The sequence below is a fragment of the Trichoplax adhaerens genome, genomic scaffold (genome assembly GCF_000150275.1).
Source record: "Trichoplax adhaerens TRIADscaffold_8 genomic scaffold, whole genome shotgun sequence".
In the NCBI taxonomy this organism is placed as follows: Eukaryota; Metazoa; Placozoa; class Uniplacotomia; order Trichoplacea; family Trichoplacidae; genus Trichoplax; species Trichoplax adhaerens.
The window spans coordinates 115,321-137,008 of record NW_002060950.1 but is presented as its reverse complement, the minus strand read 5'-3'; the positions used below and the strand labels follow the sequence as shown (position 1 = coordinate 137,008).

The following is a 21,688-nucleotide window of genomic DNA, read 5'->3' as shown; positions in this document are numbered from 1 at the left end:
GTTTACTTTCAATAGATTGCATACTACGAGAATTTGACTTGCACCAAGCTAACTCGTAAATTGAAAATATGGTGGTACACAAAAATGTAAAATTAGAGTCATGTATTCAGAGTCCGTGAAGGGGTCGATATTGAAGTAACGTACCTTACAGTCAATACAGTATACACACAGTACATACGTTGTACTAAAACCGTACGGTGATCCAAGCGTCAGCTGTCAGAATTCTCTCAAACTCAAGCATAGCAGGCTCATCGTTGAAGTGCAACAAATTCATTTTTTATCATTCTATTTCTTACACTTTCCGTATAGACTTAATCACTACGCAACAATTGGACTAATTACACTGAGTAATCCTTCGTAAAAAGGGTTCTACTATTATAGAAGTCAACAGATACTGTTGTCGCAAGGTCTACTGCTGCAGTAATGCATTACCTTTAAATACGTATGATATTATACGTAAGCGTATACGAGTATACGGTTATATTTTAAACGGTGGAATGAATTGCTTCATTAATCTGACTTCAAATACAATATTATACAAATATGATTGTATAGCATTTCTTTCAGTTATATAATATTAATCAACATAATTTAAATACGGCATCATTGTCACTTTTAAATCATAATCAGGTGAGCTTGAAGTAATTCCAGAATATGGAGCAGCTGAAGGCCCCAGATTTACGGAATTTATGCCAACTCCACATTCTTACTTACCGATGTATAAGGACGTAAAACCCCATGCCATTGACTTTTCGATGGCACCTCATAATGCTAGTGTTTGGCTGAGCGATCCACCCTTAATCAGCCCAATTGTTCCTAATACTTGGGGTACAACGAGTTCGCAAAGCCATTTTCATCCACAAAGTCAACAACAACAGCATCAACACCAACAGCTTGCGCAGCATCAGCAAACTTCACAGACTGGAATGCAATCACTCCAACAAGTTCAGCAACAATCGCAACCGCGATTAACGGCTCCATTTCAAAAACTATCTAATAATCCTGCTTCACTTCAGTGGCCAGACATCAATTTAAGTGGTATGATGCCATCGACGTTTGCCCATCCCCAGCAGCAGGTGCAGCAGCAACAAACCTTTAGCTCAGCAGCTGTCACTATCTCACATCAAGCTAACGTAAGGGATATCTTGATGCAGAATATTCACACTACTGCACCGCAAGATGTACGGACAACTTCGTCTACTTCACAGCAAATGTCCTTAAATATAAAAAGTGGTAAGGAAATCACTAAACCCAAAAAAAAAAGTGGTGCTTCAAATCGATCCCGTACGCCGCCAAGTGAACGTCCGCACGGATGCCCAGTTGAAGGCTGCGGACGTAGGTTCTCTCGATCTGATGAACTTACACGCCACATGAGAACTCATACTGGTAAGTTTTATCGACTGACATTTTCGCCCAATGGCGATGTCTTCTTCATTCTGCTGATTTTATACTATTGCTATAATGATATAGTATTGTTACATACGATTTTGCCATTCCAGTTGTGAAGTGACAATGAAATAGGCAGCCTTTAGACTTCCAAGGCAAATACTTTACAGACCATTTTACGTAGCTTTGCTATGCGATTAATTACATACCCGCCATAATGAGTCTAGGCCCTTATAGGGTTATTGATTTTATTACTTTTACGAATTTAGTTGATATTCGATAGATGTTTTTAATTTAAAAGCCCTTTATAGATTGCTGAAGGAAGTATGCATGACATTGCACAATTTTATATTACTAGCAAATAGCAGGTTGCAAACAGAAGAGTGTATCATCATGCTATGCAACTAAACTTGATAAAACGAACTAAAAAAGAGTGTTCTTAAACGCTACATTTTGTACGTATGCTTAGGAGCCTGTTAGTACGGTATATTAATTACTATCCAATTAATAATATTAGCACTGGATAGTACCATTACATTACATGCAAGAATGATTAGCTGCTGTGTTTGAAAATTCTTGCGGCTGAATCTATACCAGTTTCGAAGAATTTACAAATGTGGAGCTCTGAAATAATTGGCTTGTTATATCGTAGTGTTACATTCGGTCTGAATAATACGAAGCTTATCAATTAAGGAATAAATTTTACGCTCTAACAAACAAATTTGGAATATTATAAGGTCAAAAGCCATTCCAGTGCCGGATATGCATGCGAAGTTTTTCTCGTTCAGACCATTTAACAACTCACATTCGAACTCATACCGGTATGTACACCCAAGATCTTTATTTAAGATATTATCTAAGAAGTTAAGAAGAGCAATGTGATAGAAACTATAAATACAATTATTTATGGATGCGTAGGAGAATAATTTTGATGTGATTCCTACGTGCTAATTGACGTTTAGACAGCATTAGGTTAATGCTCCTGACTGGTGTTTGGTTATCGTTTGTTTTATTGCTTCTCAAATGCTTGCTTGATTTATTACTTGCTATAAATACTTCTGTATAATTTTTTCCTTAAATGCTGCATTAATATTGTTGTGAATGTGATTGGTTATGATCTATTATAGCGACATTGTTTCAAAGTTGAATTATTCCTTGTTAAATTTTTGAAATGGTATTATAAAATCCAGGTGAAAAACCGTTTGAATGTGATGTTTGCGGTCGAAAATTTGCTCGTTCAGATGAAAGGAGACGCCACAGCAAAATACACTTTCGAGAAGCGGAAGCAATGAATAAAAAGCAACAGCAGCCTCAGCAACCGTCATCGTCAATGTCGACCCTGCTCAGTAAACATCTGAAAGGTGAAAGTCGCGAGCATTCACGATAATACTGATTCGTCCTTTTGCATCTCACGGAATAATGTATCACGGCTTATCTCCAACCTTGATTAGATTTAACTCAGTTTCATTTTAAGACATATTTTCATGCGTCTAAAGTACCAAATATTGTATTATTCTTTTCATTTATTCCTTGAAGTGTACTAATTAGAATTAACATAGTTGCACTTCGTCAAGATATTTCTGTGATTTGGCTATCTATTAAACTTACTGTACAGTTTGATTTCTTGTGCTGCACTGAAGTATACAACTATCACCGTTATATTTCAGATCGACTGCCTCATAATTTTGATTTTGCTTCCTTTAAAGTATTTTCTATCCTCATAATTCACTAAGTGAAGACAGTGTACTTCATTTAAAAAGGTTCTAACTCAGAATAATTTTATTTTATATTGCGGCATTTCAGAGATATTGATTGCGATTGAGAGCATTTATGATCTAGCTAGTTTAGTCTGTTAATACTTTCTTTACTAACTTAAGCTATATTAATCAAACGTTACTTCATTTATGATTGCATTTCTCAAACAATGAAATCTTTTAAAGTTTAAAACTCTATACGTGCTTGTGGTGTGAAGCAGCAGCAAATTTTTGCAAATTTTGTTTCGTTCCGAAACTACCAGTACAAGATAAATTTGTATTTAACATAATTAATTCTGCGCTACGTAATATCGGTTATGGTTCTGAAATTACATTCTACAATTTATGTTTACGGCCCCTGTTAAGACCGTTCTTTGCAATTAACGACCGAATTTATTCGTTTATTTTTATTGTAACGACTTTTTAAATATCATGGCTTCGTATCTGAAAGCCTGGCGATCTTTATGGGTACTTGATAAGTACACATTTGAAATTTTCATCAGTACCATCATTAATCTGTGCCCTTGGATTCGCAACTTGGCCGTCGTTATTTACTCATTTGGTGCTAACCATGCACATGACTGCATAGATATGGCAGATAAGTGCTGATGGATTTATCAACACGTTTTGAATTAGGGCTTTTTGAAAGTCTTGATATGTTAAGAGTGCTGCATATTGTAGTACTTATTATTATTATCCATTCTGTGAGTTATTCTTGACAACGCCCTGATGGAATAGTCAGTTGATATTGAATTCGAACTGGTTCCCTGAATTAAGACTGGCACTGGTTATGCAAGGAGATATCACCTTTGAAATTTTATCTAAGGATTTCGATTAGGTTTATATAAGTATTATCTAAATATTAGATCCTTCGTTATATTATATTCAGCATAAGCTTTTGGAATAAGTTTTCTTTACTCCTTATCAACACCTTATGGAAGCTTTGCATTAGCATGTGCTATGTGATGCGGTGCTATCGCTTCAGTTATAAAACAGAGTTACTAGTAAAACTACGGTATATCGATATGTGCATAAAAATATTACATATCTATTTATTGAATATTGCGATACGAGAATACAAAGAAAAAGTATAAATTATCATATGTTGCAAAATTACGACGTTATTATTGCTATAGATTGAATCTTTTCACATTATGGTAACTGCCCTAGCTATTTTTATCATTCGATATCAATACTTATATTTACAAAAATTGCTTTCAGAGAATTATGTCATTGAAATTATTAATTACTACTAATGCTTCGTAGAGATATTTGATTTCTTTCTGTATTGTAACTGCCATTTTCAATCTTGCCCAAAATACTTGGCTCACAGTTATGCTGAATGACCGGTAAACTTAAATTAAGATACAATAAGCGTTATTCTGACTTTAACTGTGGAGCTTCTTCAAGAGATATGGTATTTATGCTATTAAATCTGTTTATTAAACATTTAATTCAGGTAATGGTTATTTTGCCTAATGCTTCAAAATTAAAAGGATTCTCTCAATACTTAAAATTGTTATTTTATCTCGATATATTCAGACTCCTTGTAATATTTAACTTTAATGGTTAAGGGGTATGATTTATAATATCTACGATAGTTCGCACAGGAATAAAGATCCGACATATCCATCAATGGGTCCTTGCTTCGTTTTAATTGCTTAATTGATCTGTCGTAAGTTAGGTATACTAGGTGTAACAGTAAAAATCTGTAGTTCACTGACAGAGATTGGCCAGCAGTACGTATTACAACAGAAAAATTGTTAGCGTGACTATGATACGTATCAGTGGTGTAGATACTACATTGCAGTCTTAATCTTCCTACTGCTATTTATTTCGTTGTAATGTCTGCTTAATTAATGAATAAAATGCCATGCAAAATCACACAAACCGGCAGCAAAGCGCATCCGCATTATTATATATACGCATATATGGGATATATATAAATATAATTATCAGTGTTATGTGAATGTATACACTTGCACGGTAAGCAAAGTAATGATCAATGATATATCTATCATCTACCGTTGGACATCCGTGTACTACATTAATACTACACGTAAAAACCCTAAAGTGTAACCAATTTCTCGGCAACACGAACCAGTTAAAAGGATTTGACAAAATTGGCAATCAGACGCGAATCTTTCTGTTGCAAAAAGTACTCGTACAGTGCTATGTCTGTAATTTTAGTAATCCATGATCCTGCCATTTTATAGTCCTGTACCGAGTCTACTGAGTGTACAGAACTTACAGATCGTTATTATATACGACGCTATATTTATTAGACTGTACGATGCAATACTATATACTGTACAGAGTCAGTCAGTAATAACACTGTACAGTTAAGATTGCTTTTGCGTATTTGCGCTAACTCAATAATACCTAGAGTTAGTAGTACGTTACAACTTGTTATTATCACAGGTTACATAATAATACTTGCGATTGAATATTTATGGTATTCTACAAGTGTTAACGTACACTTGTTAATTCTTCGTGTTAATGGTGGATTGTACTGCGTACACTAGCGAATTCAATGTTATACAAACTTGTAATTATAATGCGTTGTAAGTGTGAACGGCGTTAGTATATAAGCCGTCGCTTTGCAATTCAAGAAAGAGAAAGAATAGGATTTAGTAGTTAATTTTACAATAACTTCAACTACGTGTACAATCTCTTGTTTCCCAAGCTTATTGAGAGTAGTATGAGCCTTCAATACGACTGTCTACGAACTGGTTCTGATCTCCTTGAGTATCGTGTACGTCAGAACTTCTTGCATTACTTTCAGATTGATTTAATGTACGCAACGATCGAGCATTTCGACGATGCTCACTTCGCCTTCGCCTATCAGATTGCTAACTAACTGGCATTATCCTCTTTGTAACACTTTTTAATACGTAAAATACTGCATATATACTGTATATATAGGTTACGGCCAAAACCCGAAGTTACGGTCCATGTAAGGGTCCGGGCATTCTACTGTATACTGTATAGTAGAAGTTTTTTCATATACTGTACTGTACATTGTCCAGATTGTAAAACAGGGGGTTTTACGTAGATTGCCCGGAGTGTCAGGCATTTATATATAGTAATTCCTTACTTGAAAATTAGTCAAACTCAAAAACGACACCTGGCTAAGATAAGCCGGATAATTATCCTGATACTTAGGACTGTAAAATCTTCATACAAATTACTATTACTTTCTTTAGTACTTAGGACTTATAACTAGAGTATTACTCAGCTAGTCCATACTGAAGGAATCTTAAGTTAAAATTTAATTTACGCGGCGCTACAGGTTGTTAGTATTAACCCTAGATAGTAATATACAGTACAACAACCGCAATAATTTCCATTCCACAACGTTGTGTACTAAGTCTGTATCGCATACTGACATCCGTGCACGTAGACAATAAATAGCATTACTTGCTAAGGCCAATAAACTTTATGCTCTATTCGTGCGCCGTGGCAATTTCGCTATTACTTGTATAACTTTTTGAAGGATCTGACTGGTATTGTATGTGTCTTATAATAATATTGATTCGTTACTCAGTACAGTACATAGATTAACGCTAATTTGCATACTACTGACTGCAAGGTCCATAAGTAAAGTACAAGTAAATGTATCTATCTCTTTTCTTTTCGTGTGCTTTGCAGAATAGATTATCGATATCGATTTTCTATTTCTATTTACGCTATTAATCAATTCAGCTTCCTGTGACAACAGTCGCGGACAAATCGCCGCTAAAAACTCATAAAAAGTGACGGAATAATTCCCACCATCGCACTATAATTATACCGCACTTCTCTAGACGATGTAAAACACAGCGCCCATTTTGCTGACTGTACTGTACTGTTCTACGAGTATCGTGAATCATACTGTACTGTACACTGTACAGTAGTACCCTACGCTATCAGCAAAGCGAGTGTTGGCACAAAACATCTCGAGTGTCTTTACTTGGTACTGTAGAAAATTTCGCGTTTAATTTGATTTTATGATTAAACAAGACTATGTAAAGGAAAAATTTAGATGTCAAGTTAGAATGTAACTCGAATGCTATGGAATATAACAACTCTTAATCAGTATTTGCTTATTAAAATCACTGGTTGATGCTTTTCAAAGTGACAAAATACTTTGATACACACTGTACAGTACTGTACTGTACAGTATATTGGTCTACGCCTACAGCAGTACTGTACAGTACACCGTACACACTGCATAGAGTGCGTTTATCTTCACTCTGCAGTAGTCTGCACTCTGCAGGTTCCGTAGAATCAGTAGTGTACTGTACAGTGTACAGTACAGTTCACAACAGTTACTGTACTGTACAGTACAGTATGTACTGTACCGCGCAGTACTGTACTGTACACTGTACTGTCCTCGAGGTACTGTTTACTGTATGTACAGTACTGTATATTACATAGCGCAAGGCAAGAAATATCATCAAGATTCAAGCTTGTGGAAAAGGATTATCAACTAACAGGAAAGACATCTTGCACTTTTATCGTTATCGTAAAGCACTAGGAGTAAAAGACAGGTATTTGAACCTTTCATGAATGATTTTTTGACTTACGTGAAAGCGTTGTATTCTGTATTCGTAATCTTCTTACATGAATACAGGACTTCACTATACCGTATGTACAGAAGTGTTGTCATACATTAGCATTGAACAATAAATAAAATTGTGCAATTGATTCTATATTATCAGTTGTGGTAATGTTATTACCCGGAAAGATTTTTAGTTATTCATTCTTCACTATTGTAATACTTTACAATACTAAAAATTTTGTATCTCTCTTTGGACGTAGAAAAGATTCAGCCAGTAGAGTTCATGGAAAACTATGGTTACGCTTATCAGCTCCGATTTATTTTAATCGGTGATAGTACTGTTGGCAAATCATCGTTATTAAGGCAATTTAGCGATGGAAAATTTTTCGATTTTTGTGATCCAACTGTTGGTGTCGATTTTAACGCACGGATTGTTAATATCGGAAATAATATAAACATAAAGTTACAGTTGTGGGATACTGCTGGTCAAGAAAGATTTCGTTCCATTACTAGATCGTACTATCGTAACTCAGTAGGTTGTTTATTGGTTTACGACATTAGTAACAGGGATACTTTTGATCATTTGCATTCGTGGTTGGAAGAAGCCAAATGCTTCTCCGAGCCACATGGACTGATTTTTATATTGATTGGGTGTAAATGTGACCTGGAAAAAGAGCGCCAAGTATCTGTAGAAGAGGGGAAAAAATTTGCCCAAGTTAATGAAATGCAATTTTTAGAGGCATCCGCCAAGATCAAACACAATGTCGATCAAGCATTTTCAACTTTGGCTCGTGATATTTATAAACTTATTCAAAAAGGCCTGCTATCTCCTAAAAGTGGCTGGGATGGTATTAAACCTGGTGAAAATTTCAGTAATGCTGCATCAGTTAGTGTAGATAGAAAGGATTTATCAAATAATTCTTCGAGCGCTGTAGCAATTGATAGTAGCTGTTGTTAAGGGGTAATGTAGAAATAAGGGAATGTACCATACAATCATGCCTAAAGTCTTAAGATACGGTACTTTAGAAAATTAATAATTCATTTGTTACTCATTAAATGGTGGATCAGAGGTGATATGATCAAATCAAACCTTACATTTAGCAAGTGATGGTGAAATTGCTTATTAAAATTGTAAATTATATTATTGAACATAATTATTTTTATATCAACTCATTTCATAATGCTTCTATAATGCTGTATTTGTGTAAAATGAGATGAAGCATTTGATTTTATTTGTAGATGTCTACACATCAATTGTATAAAGGTGATATGCATCGTTTATCATCTGATTTATTATATGATCCATTCAATGATTCTCTAGCATTGAGCCTTTGTGTTATGTTTCATAATCTTGTTCTTGTTTAGTGATATCCATGCGCAAGAACTTTCGTGAACAAAATTTAACTAGTAAACATTTTACTTTACATTTTCTATCACTATAGAGAACCTGTATCGAAAATTTGTGCCTGATTACGTTATCAATCTACGACTTAATGTATCTTAAGAATGGAATTGATTAGATTAATTTGCTTTTACGTTGTATCAATAATATCCTATCAGATAAATACAAATAATTTTGCTTTTCGAATGATCTCGCACTCGCTTGCAATAATCCAGGCAAACTTAATAGAAATATGAATGTATACATAGGAATACTGGATATTTAAAGAATCAACACGCTTTGTGAAGACGCATTTTGTATATTGGATATAATAGCTACTGGGTTGAATGAACTATTAAATTAGTGTGTCAGAAACTGTTAACCACTTACGCAGAGTGCACTATATCACATTGAGCAAGATAACTAAAAGTACATACAACATACAGGTTTAGTATTACTTTCACTTCAGATTAAATATTAACTAGTTATAAGTAAATTAACAGTGCAAGTGCGCGAAGTACCACAAGTGGGAGGTTCTACCAGTAATTAATTGACTGTAGCGGAATAATGTTTAGCTATCATCGATTCTAATCGTGGCATATTTACAGTGACTAAATTTATAGATACTTCCATCGGAATGGCAAGTAGCATAATTATTGACCGAACCATAGAATGATTGCATGCTTTTCTTCGGGATATTCTGAAATTTGGGATAGAATTGAGATAGCTGAAGCATTTCTGTAACTCTCATTCTTGTTAAAGTAATATGGCTTGTTAATTCTACATGAGACACGTACTTCATAAATTTCATATAAACCGTACGATTTATCATGCTATCCTTTGGAATTGGTTTCAATTAGCTGGTTTTATAACAGATACAAAATGATTTTGATTTTCGTCTACACCCGCCCATTATAAATGTAAAAAATTACTTCAGTAACGTAATTCACAGTAGAATTTCCAGATAGAGAAGAGCTAGTAGTTGTTCATACATTAATTCAGGTTATTAACACGGAAAGTACGGAACAAGGAATGTAGTCATTGGTTTTTTCAATTCTGTAAGAGCTGCAGTTTCGTTTTATAATTTACGGAAAAGAACGCAGCTCTGTTCTTAGAATATTGTACGACATTTAAAAAACACGATATTTGACTTCTTACCAATGACTGAGTTTACTAGTGACGTCTATACAATAATATTACATTATTATACATCGGGAGAGGCATTTTAAGAATGTTATTGGTCACCAAATAAGTTATATAGCTGAGTGATAGTGATCTATCTTAACTTAAGGGTTGGCAATATTGTAGATTGTTTAAAATATGAACTATGTAATCAGGGATATTCGTTTACATTGCGGCGATTTCAGATGCCACGCATGTTAAAGTTACAATTAGGAAGTTATTTAATCACATGTACTGCGCAATATTACCATACTTTCCCGTACAAATATTGCTTCATTAGACGTTAACTTGCGGACTCGTAAACCGAGAACTATTTATAGTTAGGATTAGGTTCAATGAAGGACTCGTTTCGGTAACATCATCTAAGGTGTTAGTTAAGGTTCGCTATATTATACAATATAAATTTGATGTGATTGTTTATTAGTGTCAATAAATAGTTGTAAAGTGGATAACATAAAGGACAATATTTAGCAGCACTAATTAATTGTACGTTCGGGCCTAGTAGTTCAGGCGACATTTAATAGGCACAGATTGAGATTAAATTTGTTCATATAACTAAAAGTCAAATCATGTCGGGTTAAGTTTGACCCTCAATTTAGTGCTATTATTAAATGCAGATAAAAATGAAATAACGGTATAGAAACATAACTACAATAAATATAATAAAATTTCGAACATAGGATGAATACAAGACGAGTATCAAGACTTACAACTTAGGACTTGATAAATTTATGCGTTTAGTTACTAAGGTCGTTTGTGCTGATTGAAATTAAGAGATTTATGGTATTGTAATATTAAAAGTGAATACGAAGAGACAATTAAATTGTAAGCAACAACTTAGGTTGTAACATTACCGAAGTCTCGCATCAGGCTGGATTGTAATCATGAGCATATTTTTACGAGTAGTTATCTTGATGCTAGTAATTATATAATTCTATACGTAATATCTGTGATTATTGCTACTGTATGAGAGCTACAGTACAAAATATGCCGGCATTGACCATAACTTATTCGATTAAAGCGAAGTCTACGATGCCGTAAATGATAAAAGCCGCCAATAAATATGCTAACGCGAGTTTATATTAGTCTTAGATAATGCTAGAAGAATATACTAAGGAATGCTTCCTGTTATTTTATCGTTAATTAAATCTTATCCAAAGCAGGCTTTCTACAGTTGGCTCGGTGGAACGGCCAATCCAACTTCTGACATCTGATACTACAGTATGATTGCTGTCTGCAACATTCGAATTTCGCTTGGTTTCCGCAAGTACAAGTCTCTGAACGATTGTCAGCTGTTTGATATTTCAAAATCGGGACAGAAGATAACGCATTTACGTACATTGGTAACATAATTATTTTCATTTATATATACGTTATTTACTGAAATGCTAAAATGATATACTTACACAGCAGTTTAAGTTGTTTGATGAGAATTGTATCCTCATGGAAAATATCCCTTGCAATAGCTTTCCGTTCATTTGCTGGGTGAATTTCATCAAGCTTTTCAGAAATGAAGATGAATTCTTTACCAATCAATTGTTCACCAAGGACTTTAAGGATAACCGCACGAATATTTGCTAAGGTATATTCCGTCGGTAAAACACTTATAACGCCAATGTTTCCAAATGATCCACTGCATTTTTTAATCTTGACTGACATTTTTATTGCTCCATCTGCAGAATAGTTTGGTAAACAATTATTGGGTATATTGCTGGTAACTCACAATCTTTTCCTTACTTATCTAGAATGTAAAATATGATTGCAAATACATAATATCTAGTCTATCGCACTTACCCATAGCATCAGTTTCATTTACATAGTTTGGAGGTAACGAAATTATGGACATTCCACGACTACGAGAGTTATCAACCAACAATTTATTTCCCATATTTGAACTGACAGATGGTGACTTTTGTAAGCCATTTTCTAAACGTATTGAAGGAGTAAATTCCTCATTCTTTGACGGTGAAGCCAGAGAATCTCCAATATCTGGTAAAAGCACTTTATTTATGGTTGATTCCACAGTAATTTCAGTAGAATGTTGTTCGCTTTGGCATTTAGATTTTATATCACTCTTGCTACAGTTGTAATTATCGAAGGAACCTTCATATGAAACCTTGGACTTGGCTATTTTTGTGTCATTAGGCAGCTCTACTGAAGAAACTCTTGCATTGTTAGACAATTGAGTTTTATATTTATAGCCACCATAAACCAAAATTATCGTGATTATAATTCCTAAACTGATTCCAATAATCATGCCGGCAGCTTCACCACCTTTTAATCCAGGACGTTCTCCTGTGCCAAAGTATTGTTGACCATTAACCAACATTTCCTTTACTGTTTTTAGCACATGTCCATGATATGATATAGAAATTCCAGCTTGGATTTCTGTGTACATTATTACCAACGACCGATTCAATTGATCAAACGGTGCGGTAGCATTAAACTGGACTAAAATGCTACCTTTGCTAATTTTAAAGCCCGTGCAGCTTATACTTTGGTATCTAGAACTTATGATACTGCGTATAAAGGTGTAAAATTGCGCTTCTCTATGCTTTACAACTCGATCATAATCGTTCTCAAATTTCCATATCACCTGTTTCGTGGTAATAGGATAGTAACATAGATAGGTCGAAGTGTTTATATTATAGATTTGCATTGGAGAAAATCCATTTTTATAAACGACACTAAGATTACTAGCGAGCTGTATTTTAACAGTTTCAGTGTATAAATAGGGTTGTTTCGTTCCAACGCTTGACGAGATTGCAATATTTCCCACCGAGTTTCTTGAATCTCTCAGTACTTGGAATATCGATATTCCAACTTTACCTATTGCATGGCTTGTTGTAGCAGATATGTGGTAATTTCTAGCGTTATCACTTTCGGCTTTCACAATTACCCCATTAATAGTATTGCCTGTAACGGTGCCTTCACGCATCATTTGACCGACTTCAAATCGAGAAGTGGACATAAAGTGTGCGATAGAATTATTACCATAAGTGAATGCAACATACAGATCAGGCTTGTCACTGGTAACTTCTCCGTAGCCTTTCATTAATTGCAAGACGATCTTCAACTTGCAGTCAGTTTTATTGTGTGGGATATTAACAGACACGCTTTTGATAAATCTCGCTAAATTATAAAATACTTTAACTAAAAATAAGGCATCAGCATAATCGACAACTTGATTATGGTCATAGTCCAGTGATACATTTAGAGGCTGCAAGGCTTTCGAGGATTCGATCTTTATATATGCTGCATCCATAATATTAAAACTGCAATCTCCGTTACTGTCTCCCATTGCGGGCTTAACACATTTCTTTACCTCAATGTTACTGTTTAAATATTGAAGAGAATTGTCGATAATCTCCAAAGGACGCCCAGTAATGTTTGGATAACCTGGCTTCATTATTATCGCTGAAATAAATCCAATCCTGTACATTATCCCATAAGTATTGTCAGCAGCATTGATTAGACCTCCAACCTTTATAGTGGTATTGTATAAAGCGAAAATAATATCATTGTCATGACTAGGAGTAAAACTGATTGCTTTTATATTATTGGGATCGAATTTAATAAGGACATTAACAGCTGCCAGTTTAGCTGAGCCGCGATTAACATAGACGTTAACATTGACATTTTGTCCTTTTAGATAACTTCCAATTGCCGGCCCGACAAGTTCGCCAAGATGGACGCCTCCTAAACCTGGTATTACATTGCAATAAAATGAAATAAAGGTCTTGATGAATGGTTTATCAAGTGATGAAGCCGTAAAAATCACAGGGTCATAATAGTTGGCTAGTAATGTTATTATGCCTGTTGTGCGGTTTACGCGAGCGTATTTCGATTTTGACACAGTGAATGTCACTAGGTTTGGGTATGTTACAAAGTTGCTAATCATCAATTTATCTCCGTTAGCCATTTTCATCACGACTTCTGGTCTGGCAATCGTTGAATTTGCCGTGCCATACAGAGTGTTATTTCGAAGGTTTAAGTTGACCGATAGCATAGAAGAAATGTTGACAGCTTCATGACTAACGTGCAAAACTAGTTCCTGTCTCGATTGATTAGCGAAAGACCCATGTATAATAATTTTACCGATTGGGCTGCTTTTATTAACGGTTAGAACATTGTTCGATTTGATGGTAGAATCTAACGCGGCTTTGGCAGAACTTTTGTACGATATTGAAAATTTGGTATGGTTACTATCAGTTACGTCAATAACTTCGCCGTCACTAATTTTTATCTTTGCATAAAAAACGACTTTGACGAATTGTTTACTACGGCCGATAAGATAAACCTTTCTAACTTCCTCCTTATTAATATTTGGGAATAAAAATGCTTGTAATTGTAGACTTGTATAATCTACAGCGATTAATGGAACGTCAATGATACCGACATTAATAACACGAACCTTCAGGCGGTTAACAGTAGCTCGTTCAGCGGTAATTACTGTCGTGCCATTACGACGGCTAACGATTAGAGAATTATGTGTTGCTTCACTATCAAAAATAGTTTGAGATACATCATTGGTGATATCGGTCCGTTTGCCTTGCTTTGACTTTAAAATAACTTTGATTGGGCTAAAACTAGGTATTCCAGCAAATGATGCTACGCTTTGATAAGGTGCAATTTTTGGCAAAACATCTTCTATTAAGATGACATCTCCATTTGTGTCTGGTATATCAGTAACCGTTATGTGAACGGTCATCTTTGTAGCCTTCTTGTAATCTTGACCATTTTGTGCTGTAATTACGAGTTTATACGACGAATATGTTTCATAATCTAGTGGTTGCATTAAAATAATTTCACCGTTTGTTTTAGCAATAGAGAATGTCTTACGAAAGTTTCCTGATTCAATGTAGTAATCCACGATACCGTGGCGATCGATATCTCGATCTGTAGCTAAAACTTTCACTACTAAATGTCCAACCTTCGTGTTCTCTGCTAATGTTAGGGATAAGTTAGTTCGAGTAAATACTGGTGCATATTCATTAGTCGGTATAACTGTTAAGATAACTATTCCAGTAATTGCTCTGGGCTGTGGAGTACCACGGTCTGCAACGTGAATATTAAACGTAAAATTTGTATACGGTAGTAATGTAGTCGAATTTTCTAGTTCCAAGCTCTTATTAGTAATGAAAGCTCCAGTAGTGGAATTTAGTATGAAGTAGCCGCATAAATCACATGAAAGCATCGTAAAATTTAGTGCCCCATTTTCGCCAGCGTCAGGATCGCGAACATCAATTATAGCAGCAGTTTCGCCAATCCGTGTATTTTCTGGAACAATATAGTGCGCTGGATATTCTGCAAAGTAAGGAGTATTATCGTTGACATCAAGCAATGTAATAATGACTGTTGCGTTTGTAGATCGTCTTTTCTCGATCACTGCTCCGTCATATGCTGTTATTGTTAACGTAAAAACTGAAACTTTTTCTCGATCAAGTGATCCATTAGTAACGATACGACCGTTCGTCTTGTCAATATCAAATGCACCATCGGAATTTCCATTTGTTATTTCATAGTACACTTTACCTTGGGGTCCAGTATCATTATCTGTTGCAAATACTGTAACAACGTAACTTCTAATTTCAACATTCTCTGATATTGTAGATTTATACAAGCTATTAGTTTCATTAAAAACCGGAGAATAGCTATTGACATAAAATACTTCAAACAACTTTGATCTAATAACTTTGCTCGCAGGTGTGGATATAAATTTTAACTTATATCCGATACCATATTTCGTTATCAGTAGATTCTGAAATCTTGCCCGTTCGTTAAATACAGTCACATTTTTAGTACCCAATAGAGAAACGTTACTCTCCAATGGCCATGGGTTCTTGACTAAAGAAACGTATATATACCAAGGTTCTTTCAATGGCGTTGCAATCTTCTGAGTACCGACATCACGAACTTCTATTATCGGCTGCTGTCCGAAAACTACAGATTCGTTGGCATTAGAAGGTTGCATGGTAACATGGAGGTAGAATTCTCTCATGCCGACGTTAAATTTCTTACTCTTTACCGATAAACCAGAATAAGTCGCAGAATATTGATCTAAACTAACATTATAAAACAATGAGAATTGTTCACCAGAATCATATATACTTAAATTTGTAAACTGTGCTATGCCGCTAGCTGGTATCGGAAGTCTCGTTTGACCATTTAGCGTTGTTGAGCAGTTCCCATCTAAGTACGCTTGAATGAACCACTTTCTACCTCGCCAGCCTATATTGTTCACAATTTGTCCGTTGGCTTTATCGTGAATAGCGAGTGCAGGTTGTTGCCCACATGCAACAGTTTCATTGCAATTTCTGGGCTGTCGAATAACACTTAGGTAAAACATACGTTCTTTAACTTCAAAAGGAGCACTATTAGTTGATAAATTTGTATAGGATGACTTCGGTTCTGTTATTAAAGAAAAACTTAAAACATAATCTTTAGCAGCGTAATTGATGTTTAAACTTTCGTATGTAGCGAGACCAATTTCTTGTAAATGGAGAAGATTTAATACATTTTGACCGCCAATTTTTCCATCAATTGATTGATTTACAATTTTGGCGTGCATAAACCAATTACGCTTTTTCCAGCCTAGATTAGTAATTCTTTCATGATTTGCTGCATCGAGTATTTCCACAACTGGTTGCATGTGAAATGGTACAGTTTCATTTGCTCCAGCAATTTCTCGTATCATTTTTAGGTAAAAAATACGTTCTAATATCTCTATTTCTTGAGAACAAATACTAAAGTTTGCTTCTATTGGCTGAGAAACGTTAAAACATAGTACATACGTACCATTATGAGAAATACTTAAATCAGTAAAATTTGCAATTCCAGAAGAAAAAGAAACTGTATTATTACCACCAATGAAAGCATCGTTGTGACCGTATCCAGATTTTAAATATGCCGTTACTGTCCATGGATTAGAGCTATAACGATGTCCAAGTTGCTTTATTAGATTACCATTTATATCTAGCATTGCTAAACTAGGCTGAGTAGGAAGCGAAACGGTTTCGTTGCTTCCGGATGGTTGCATTTGCAAATGTAGTCGACCGGCAATTAGGTATGTATACGATGAACTATTGTAAGAGCTTGAATTTAGTTTCAGTGATTCCTGTAACTCTTGATATAAGACCGTTCCATTTGGTGAGTCAGATGTATTTGTATACGGATTCCCCTCTCGTGGATCTTGAGGACTAGAGCTTGGATCAGTAACAGTAATTTCTAGAAGATTGTAACCTTTTTTGTGAAAAGCGCCAATTTGGGCGACCTCCACAACTTTATTGGCTAGTACTTGCAGTGTAACAAGGGTCATCTGCTCTGAAGTTCCGGTATAATTTTGAGGATATGAACTTGGAGTTGGATTAGTTGTAGCAGAAGTAGGAGGAGGGAAAAGTAAAGTCGAGTTAATACCGTCAGTAGAGTTTACTTCGTAAAATTCTTCTGCAACAACGTTAACTGTTGGTGCTGGTGGATTGCCAATTTCTACAATAACTGTCATAGTACTAGAAGCTCGTTTTCGTCTGGTATTCGATTGCTCATTAATGGCCTCAACATACCTTACTTTTGACTTATCGATACCTAGTAATTCAGCAATATTATTAACTAAATTCTTTTCAAAAAACTCGTCTATCGTAATCGCGGGCAATTTCAAGGAGAGCTGTATTATCGGCATTGTGATAATATCGATTGGGTTGCTTCCTCGAACCAAAATATAGAGGGTTTGTTTAGCACTATCGTAATAGTTCAATCCATTTATTCCATGAAAGTTAGGAATAAACTTAGTAGGATTTTTCGGATCTTTCGGAAGATACTCGAAGGTACTACCACTAAGTTTAGCGTTAGTGGGGTTAACATAAGTGCCTAATTGATAGACATCAAGACGTTGAGGATTGGAATAAAAGATCCCAACAACAATGGCTTGATTATAATTAGAATTGATTAAATGCAATCGTAAGTGCTGGGGGTTAGTTCCTGTGAAGTGAACATCGTAGAGTTTTCCAGTTGACACAGTAGTAAAGAAGGTAGATAAACGTTCTTGGCAAGTATAGCCAAGACACCAGCCAAAGTCTTGAGGACCATTTAATAAGTCCAGGTAACCATCTGCAGCGAGAGCTACTGGGGAAATACGACGCGTTTCGGTATCCTTATCCATGCTCTCTATGATAAACATTTGGTGATCGAGTCCTGAACACCTATAAGCATTCCATTCACTTACCCAGTTGCAGTTAGAAGACGTACGATTTCCGCGTACAATACCTTTATAAGGCGCTACAGAATTTACGGCGATTCGAGATCCGTTTAGTGCAGTTAAAAATGTCTTGGGTATTCGGTAATCACCTAAACCACGCCTGGGATCTCCATCCCATTCATATTCCGCTTTGCCAATAGCTGTATTGCCAGTCTTACCTAGAAAGGTTCCGTCTAAATCTCTTATCAATGCGTGTTTTTGACCATCACAATCCATATCGACACAATCAGATGGATTGACCCAGCTGATACTTGGGGGGAAGAAGTATAACTTCGATGATTCATAGACGTTGTCCAGCGTAATACCAGACATTTGAATCGGATGAATAGCATCAGGTGTTTTTTTATTTGAACTAATAGCTACATCACGCTTTCCGCAAGCAATACCAAAATTAGCAAATATAACAGAAGAAATTTCTGTTATGCCGTTGATAGCAGGATAATTTTTGACTCCATGCCACGGTTTAAAGGGGGCTGCATTTGTACCGGAGACGAAGCTGGTCATAAATATCCCGGCTCTACCACCAGAGGCAGGTTTAGGACATCGATGCTTTTTAGTGATGGCAGTATCTTTAGGGATCACGAAGTCAGCACTACAATCAAAATTTGGACTTGTACCTATAATCATGGATTCTTGGATGCGAACAAATTTATTTGCTGTTAAATGTGTCACTGATGCCGGAGCATAAACAAACGGCATAATACCGCAGACATTGTCGATCAACGTAACATTATACATTATCATACGGGATGATTGATAAAAGAATATTCCGTAATCGTAATTACGATAAGAAACAAAGTTTGCAATTCTTGTACAGCCTGGTTCTGCGTCTTGAAAACCCATCATGATACCATGGATGTTCGAGTGTGCAATATTATTTGACCAACTGATCGACGGATTGATATTATAACATTTTTCGCCACGGATACGAAATCCGGCGCGTTGGGAACCCGCGGCAACATTATCACGCAGTGTTAGTTCAACGGCTTTATGTACTTCAAAACTTGCTTCCCATTCGGTATTTTCTTCTTCATATCTACCATTGTAGGTAGCGACGGCTAGCGTCAAAGAAGCTAAGTTATGAATAATTCGATTTTTTCGACCCCAAACTCGAATCGAAGAGCCTACAGTTTTGTAAATTACGTTGTCTGATACGGTCATATTTTCAGTGCCGAAAACTCCGATTGCGGTATTATATCCGTCATGAAAGCTGCACCCTCGAACGTAAGAATAAAATTGATTCATAGCCGGAACGAAACCAATATCCAGAAACGCAATGGAAAATCGCGGATCGAAATAATCTCGATATCCTTCCTGCCCAGTGTTTTTAAATTGCACGTAGTCAATTCTGGCATTACCTGTAAATCTTGTACCATCATTCTGCTGAAATGATCCTACTAAAATACGGCCACCAAAGCTTTGCTTTGATAGCGATCCGATAGCATCTTCTGCTCCTTCAACCACAATATTACGTGTTAGTAATCCCACCTCCGCTTTCATTGCATACTGGCGCCCACTGACCATGTTAACAGCAGATAAATGAGAATAGCGTAAAGTCTGATATAGGGTAATAGTGCGCTTATCAGTAGAAATATGGGAAATTTGTGCTTTTTCGGTTTGGAAAGGTTCGTACGTAGAAGAAGTAATAATTATTTCATCATCTAGTTCCCAATCGACTGCTTCTTCTAACGTGATCTCATTAGCACCAACAGGAGCTGTTTGAGCTAGATGCGTCCATGTTGTTGATTTAGGTTTACCATGTAAATCAAGATAGCCAAAAACACCGATGGCCTTGGCTCCTAAAACAGGTCCGTTGGTTAAAACTATTTCAGGTGTTTGATGATTTCCACTAAGTATAAGGTGTGCTTTATGGGTGTACGGACTATGTTCCCACCCAATAATTAATTGGCCACCGTGAATGAAAATGTAGGAGGTATTTAAGACTTTATCAGAATTATCGTCAAATTCTAAAGCTCCATAAATAGTAATTTTTTTGAAGTAGGGTAGATCAACTACGTCGAGTACCATCCACCAGTCCTTCTCAATTACGATCTCTTCCCCAAACTTCGGTATAGCCTTATTAACTTTACCATTCCAACTACCTTTCTCGGACCATAACCGATAGTCTGAAGGACGCTGTCTAGGAGCTGGTTTAGGTACAGGTTTGACACAATCCCTGAAGTAGCATTGGTAAACTTTCGGTTGCATATTGCGTTTATATAGCGGTTGTTCTAGTTCACTACCTTTGGTAATGTAATAAAAGGACTTAGTTGTACGGTTAAAAAACCATTCTCCATTTTCTGCAGTCAGCGGATCTGGTAAACCGTCGGACATATTCATAAACTTAGTAGTCGTCGCGAAATGGTCCGGTATCTGAGTCAATTGGTGATTCATGTAAACATAATCTTCGCTCATTAATTCGTAGAATCCAGCTGTGTAGCTTATATTTACCAAATGAGCAGCATTTCTCCAGTACATGTTGTAGTCCTCTCCCATAACAAGGGTGGCCATCCAACCCTTAGGATGGGTAAGCCTTTTCTTTTTATAAGGTACCACACTACTGCCGAAACGATTGGTAAGAACTGTATCTTTAAATAGTAAAGCTGACGGACTTGGCTGATTCCATGATAAACGTCTGATTACAACCGTTTCATCACATTTAGCGCCAGGAGCTTCATCGCTTATTTCTACTTCACCCTTGACGCAGTTTGATAGCGGCAAATTGTCATTCCAAGGGACATAACTACCTCCGATTATACCAGTTAACGTTCCATCAGTGTCTTCATAAATACATTCATGAGCATAGTTGAACCGCACCCTGTTAGGTGAGTTTAAATACGCTATTTCTTCAAATTTTGTTGGAAATCCACCTTGATTGGCTTTACAAAAAGCGCAAGGGATTAAAGCCCAACAGCCAGTGCGATCATAATTGACAAACGTAGCATTTTTAACTGTTAGCCTAGAAGATTTGGGGGTTTTTAAGCCCGCTTGCTGGCAGATAAAAGTAGGACCTTGGACTTGGCTATGGCCAACCGTAATCAAATTATGCACTAGAGGACCTTGTTCTCCCCATTTACCTGATACCTGGTGAATTTCTAGACCTGCTTGTATGTTATCCATTACTGTAAAGTCTACGTACTGTGTTGAACCGCTGCTTACTCCCTCAGCACCTTTACGGTTTCTGTAGG

The 21,688-nt window shown here is 36.0% G+C and overlaps 3 protein-coding genes across 3 annotated transcripts; 2 read left to right on the top strand and 1 right to left on the bottom strand.

The window, feature by feature from the left end:
* Nucleotides 1-1,298: 1,298 nt before the first annotated feature.
* On the top strand, nt 1,299-2,665 carry TRIADDRAFT_17956 (uncharacterized protein; the record flags this gene model as incomplete). Its single annotated transcript, XM_002114672.1, has 3 exons — nt 1,299-1,386; nt 2,124-2,207; nt 2,577-2,665. Coding segments are annotated over 3 exons (261 nt in total), but the record flags the coding sequence as incomplete, so codon positions are not given.
* Nucleotides 2,666-7,981: 5,316 nt separating this feature from the next.
* TRIADDRAFT_6667 (uncharacterized protein) lies at nt 7,982-8,545 on the top strand (the record flags this gene model as incomplete). The annotated part of the gene is made up of 1 exon (XM_002114671.1): nt 7,982-8,545. A coding segment is annotated over one exon (564 nt), but the record flags the coding sequence as incomplete, so codon positions are not given.
* Nucleotides 8,546-14,921: 6,376 nt separating this feature from the next.
* On the bottom strand, nt 14,922-15,737 carry TRIADDRAFT_4071 (uncharacterized protein; the record flags this gene model as incomplete). Its single annotated transcript, XM_002114503.1, has 1 exon — nt 14,922-15,737. A coding segment is annotated over one exon (816 nt), but the record flags the coding sequence as incomplete, so codon positions are not given.
* Nucleotides 15,738-21,688: the final 5,951 nt, after the last annotated feature.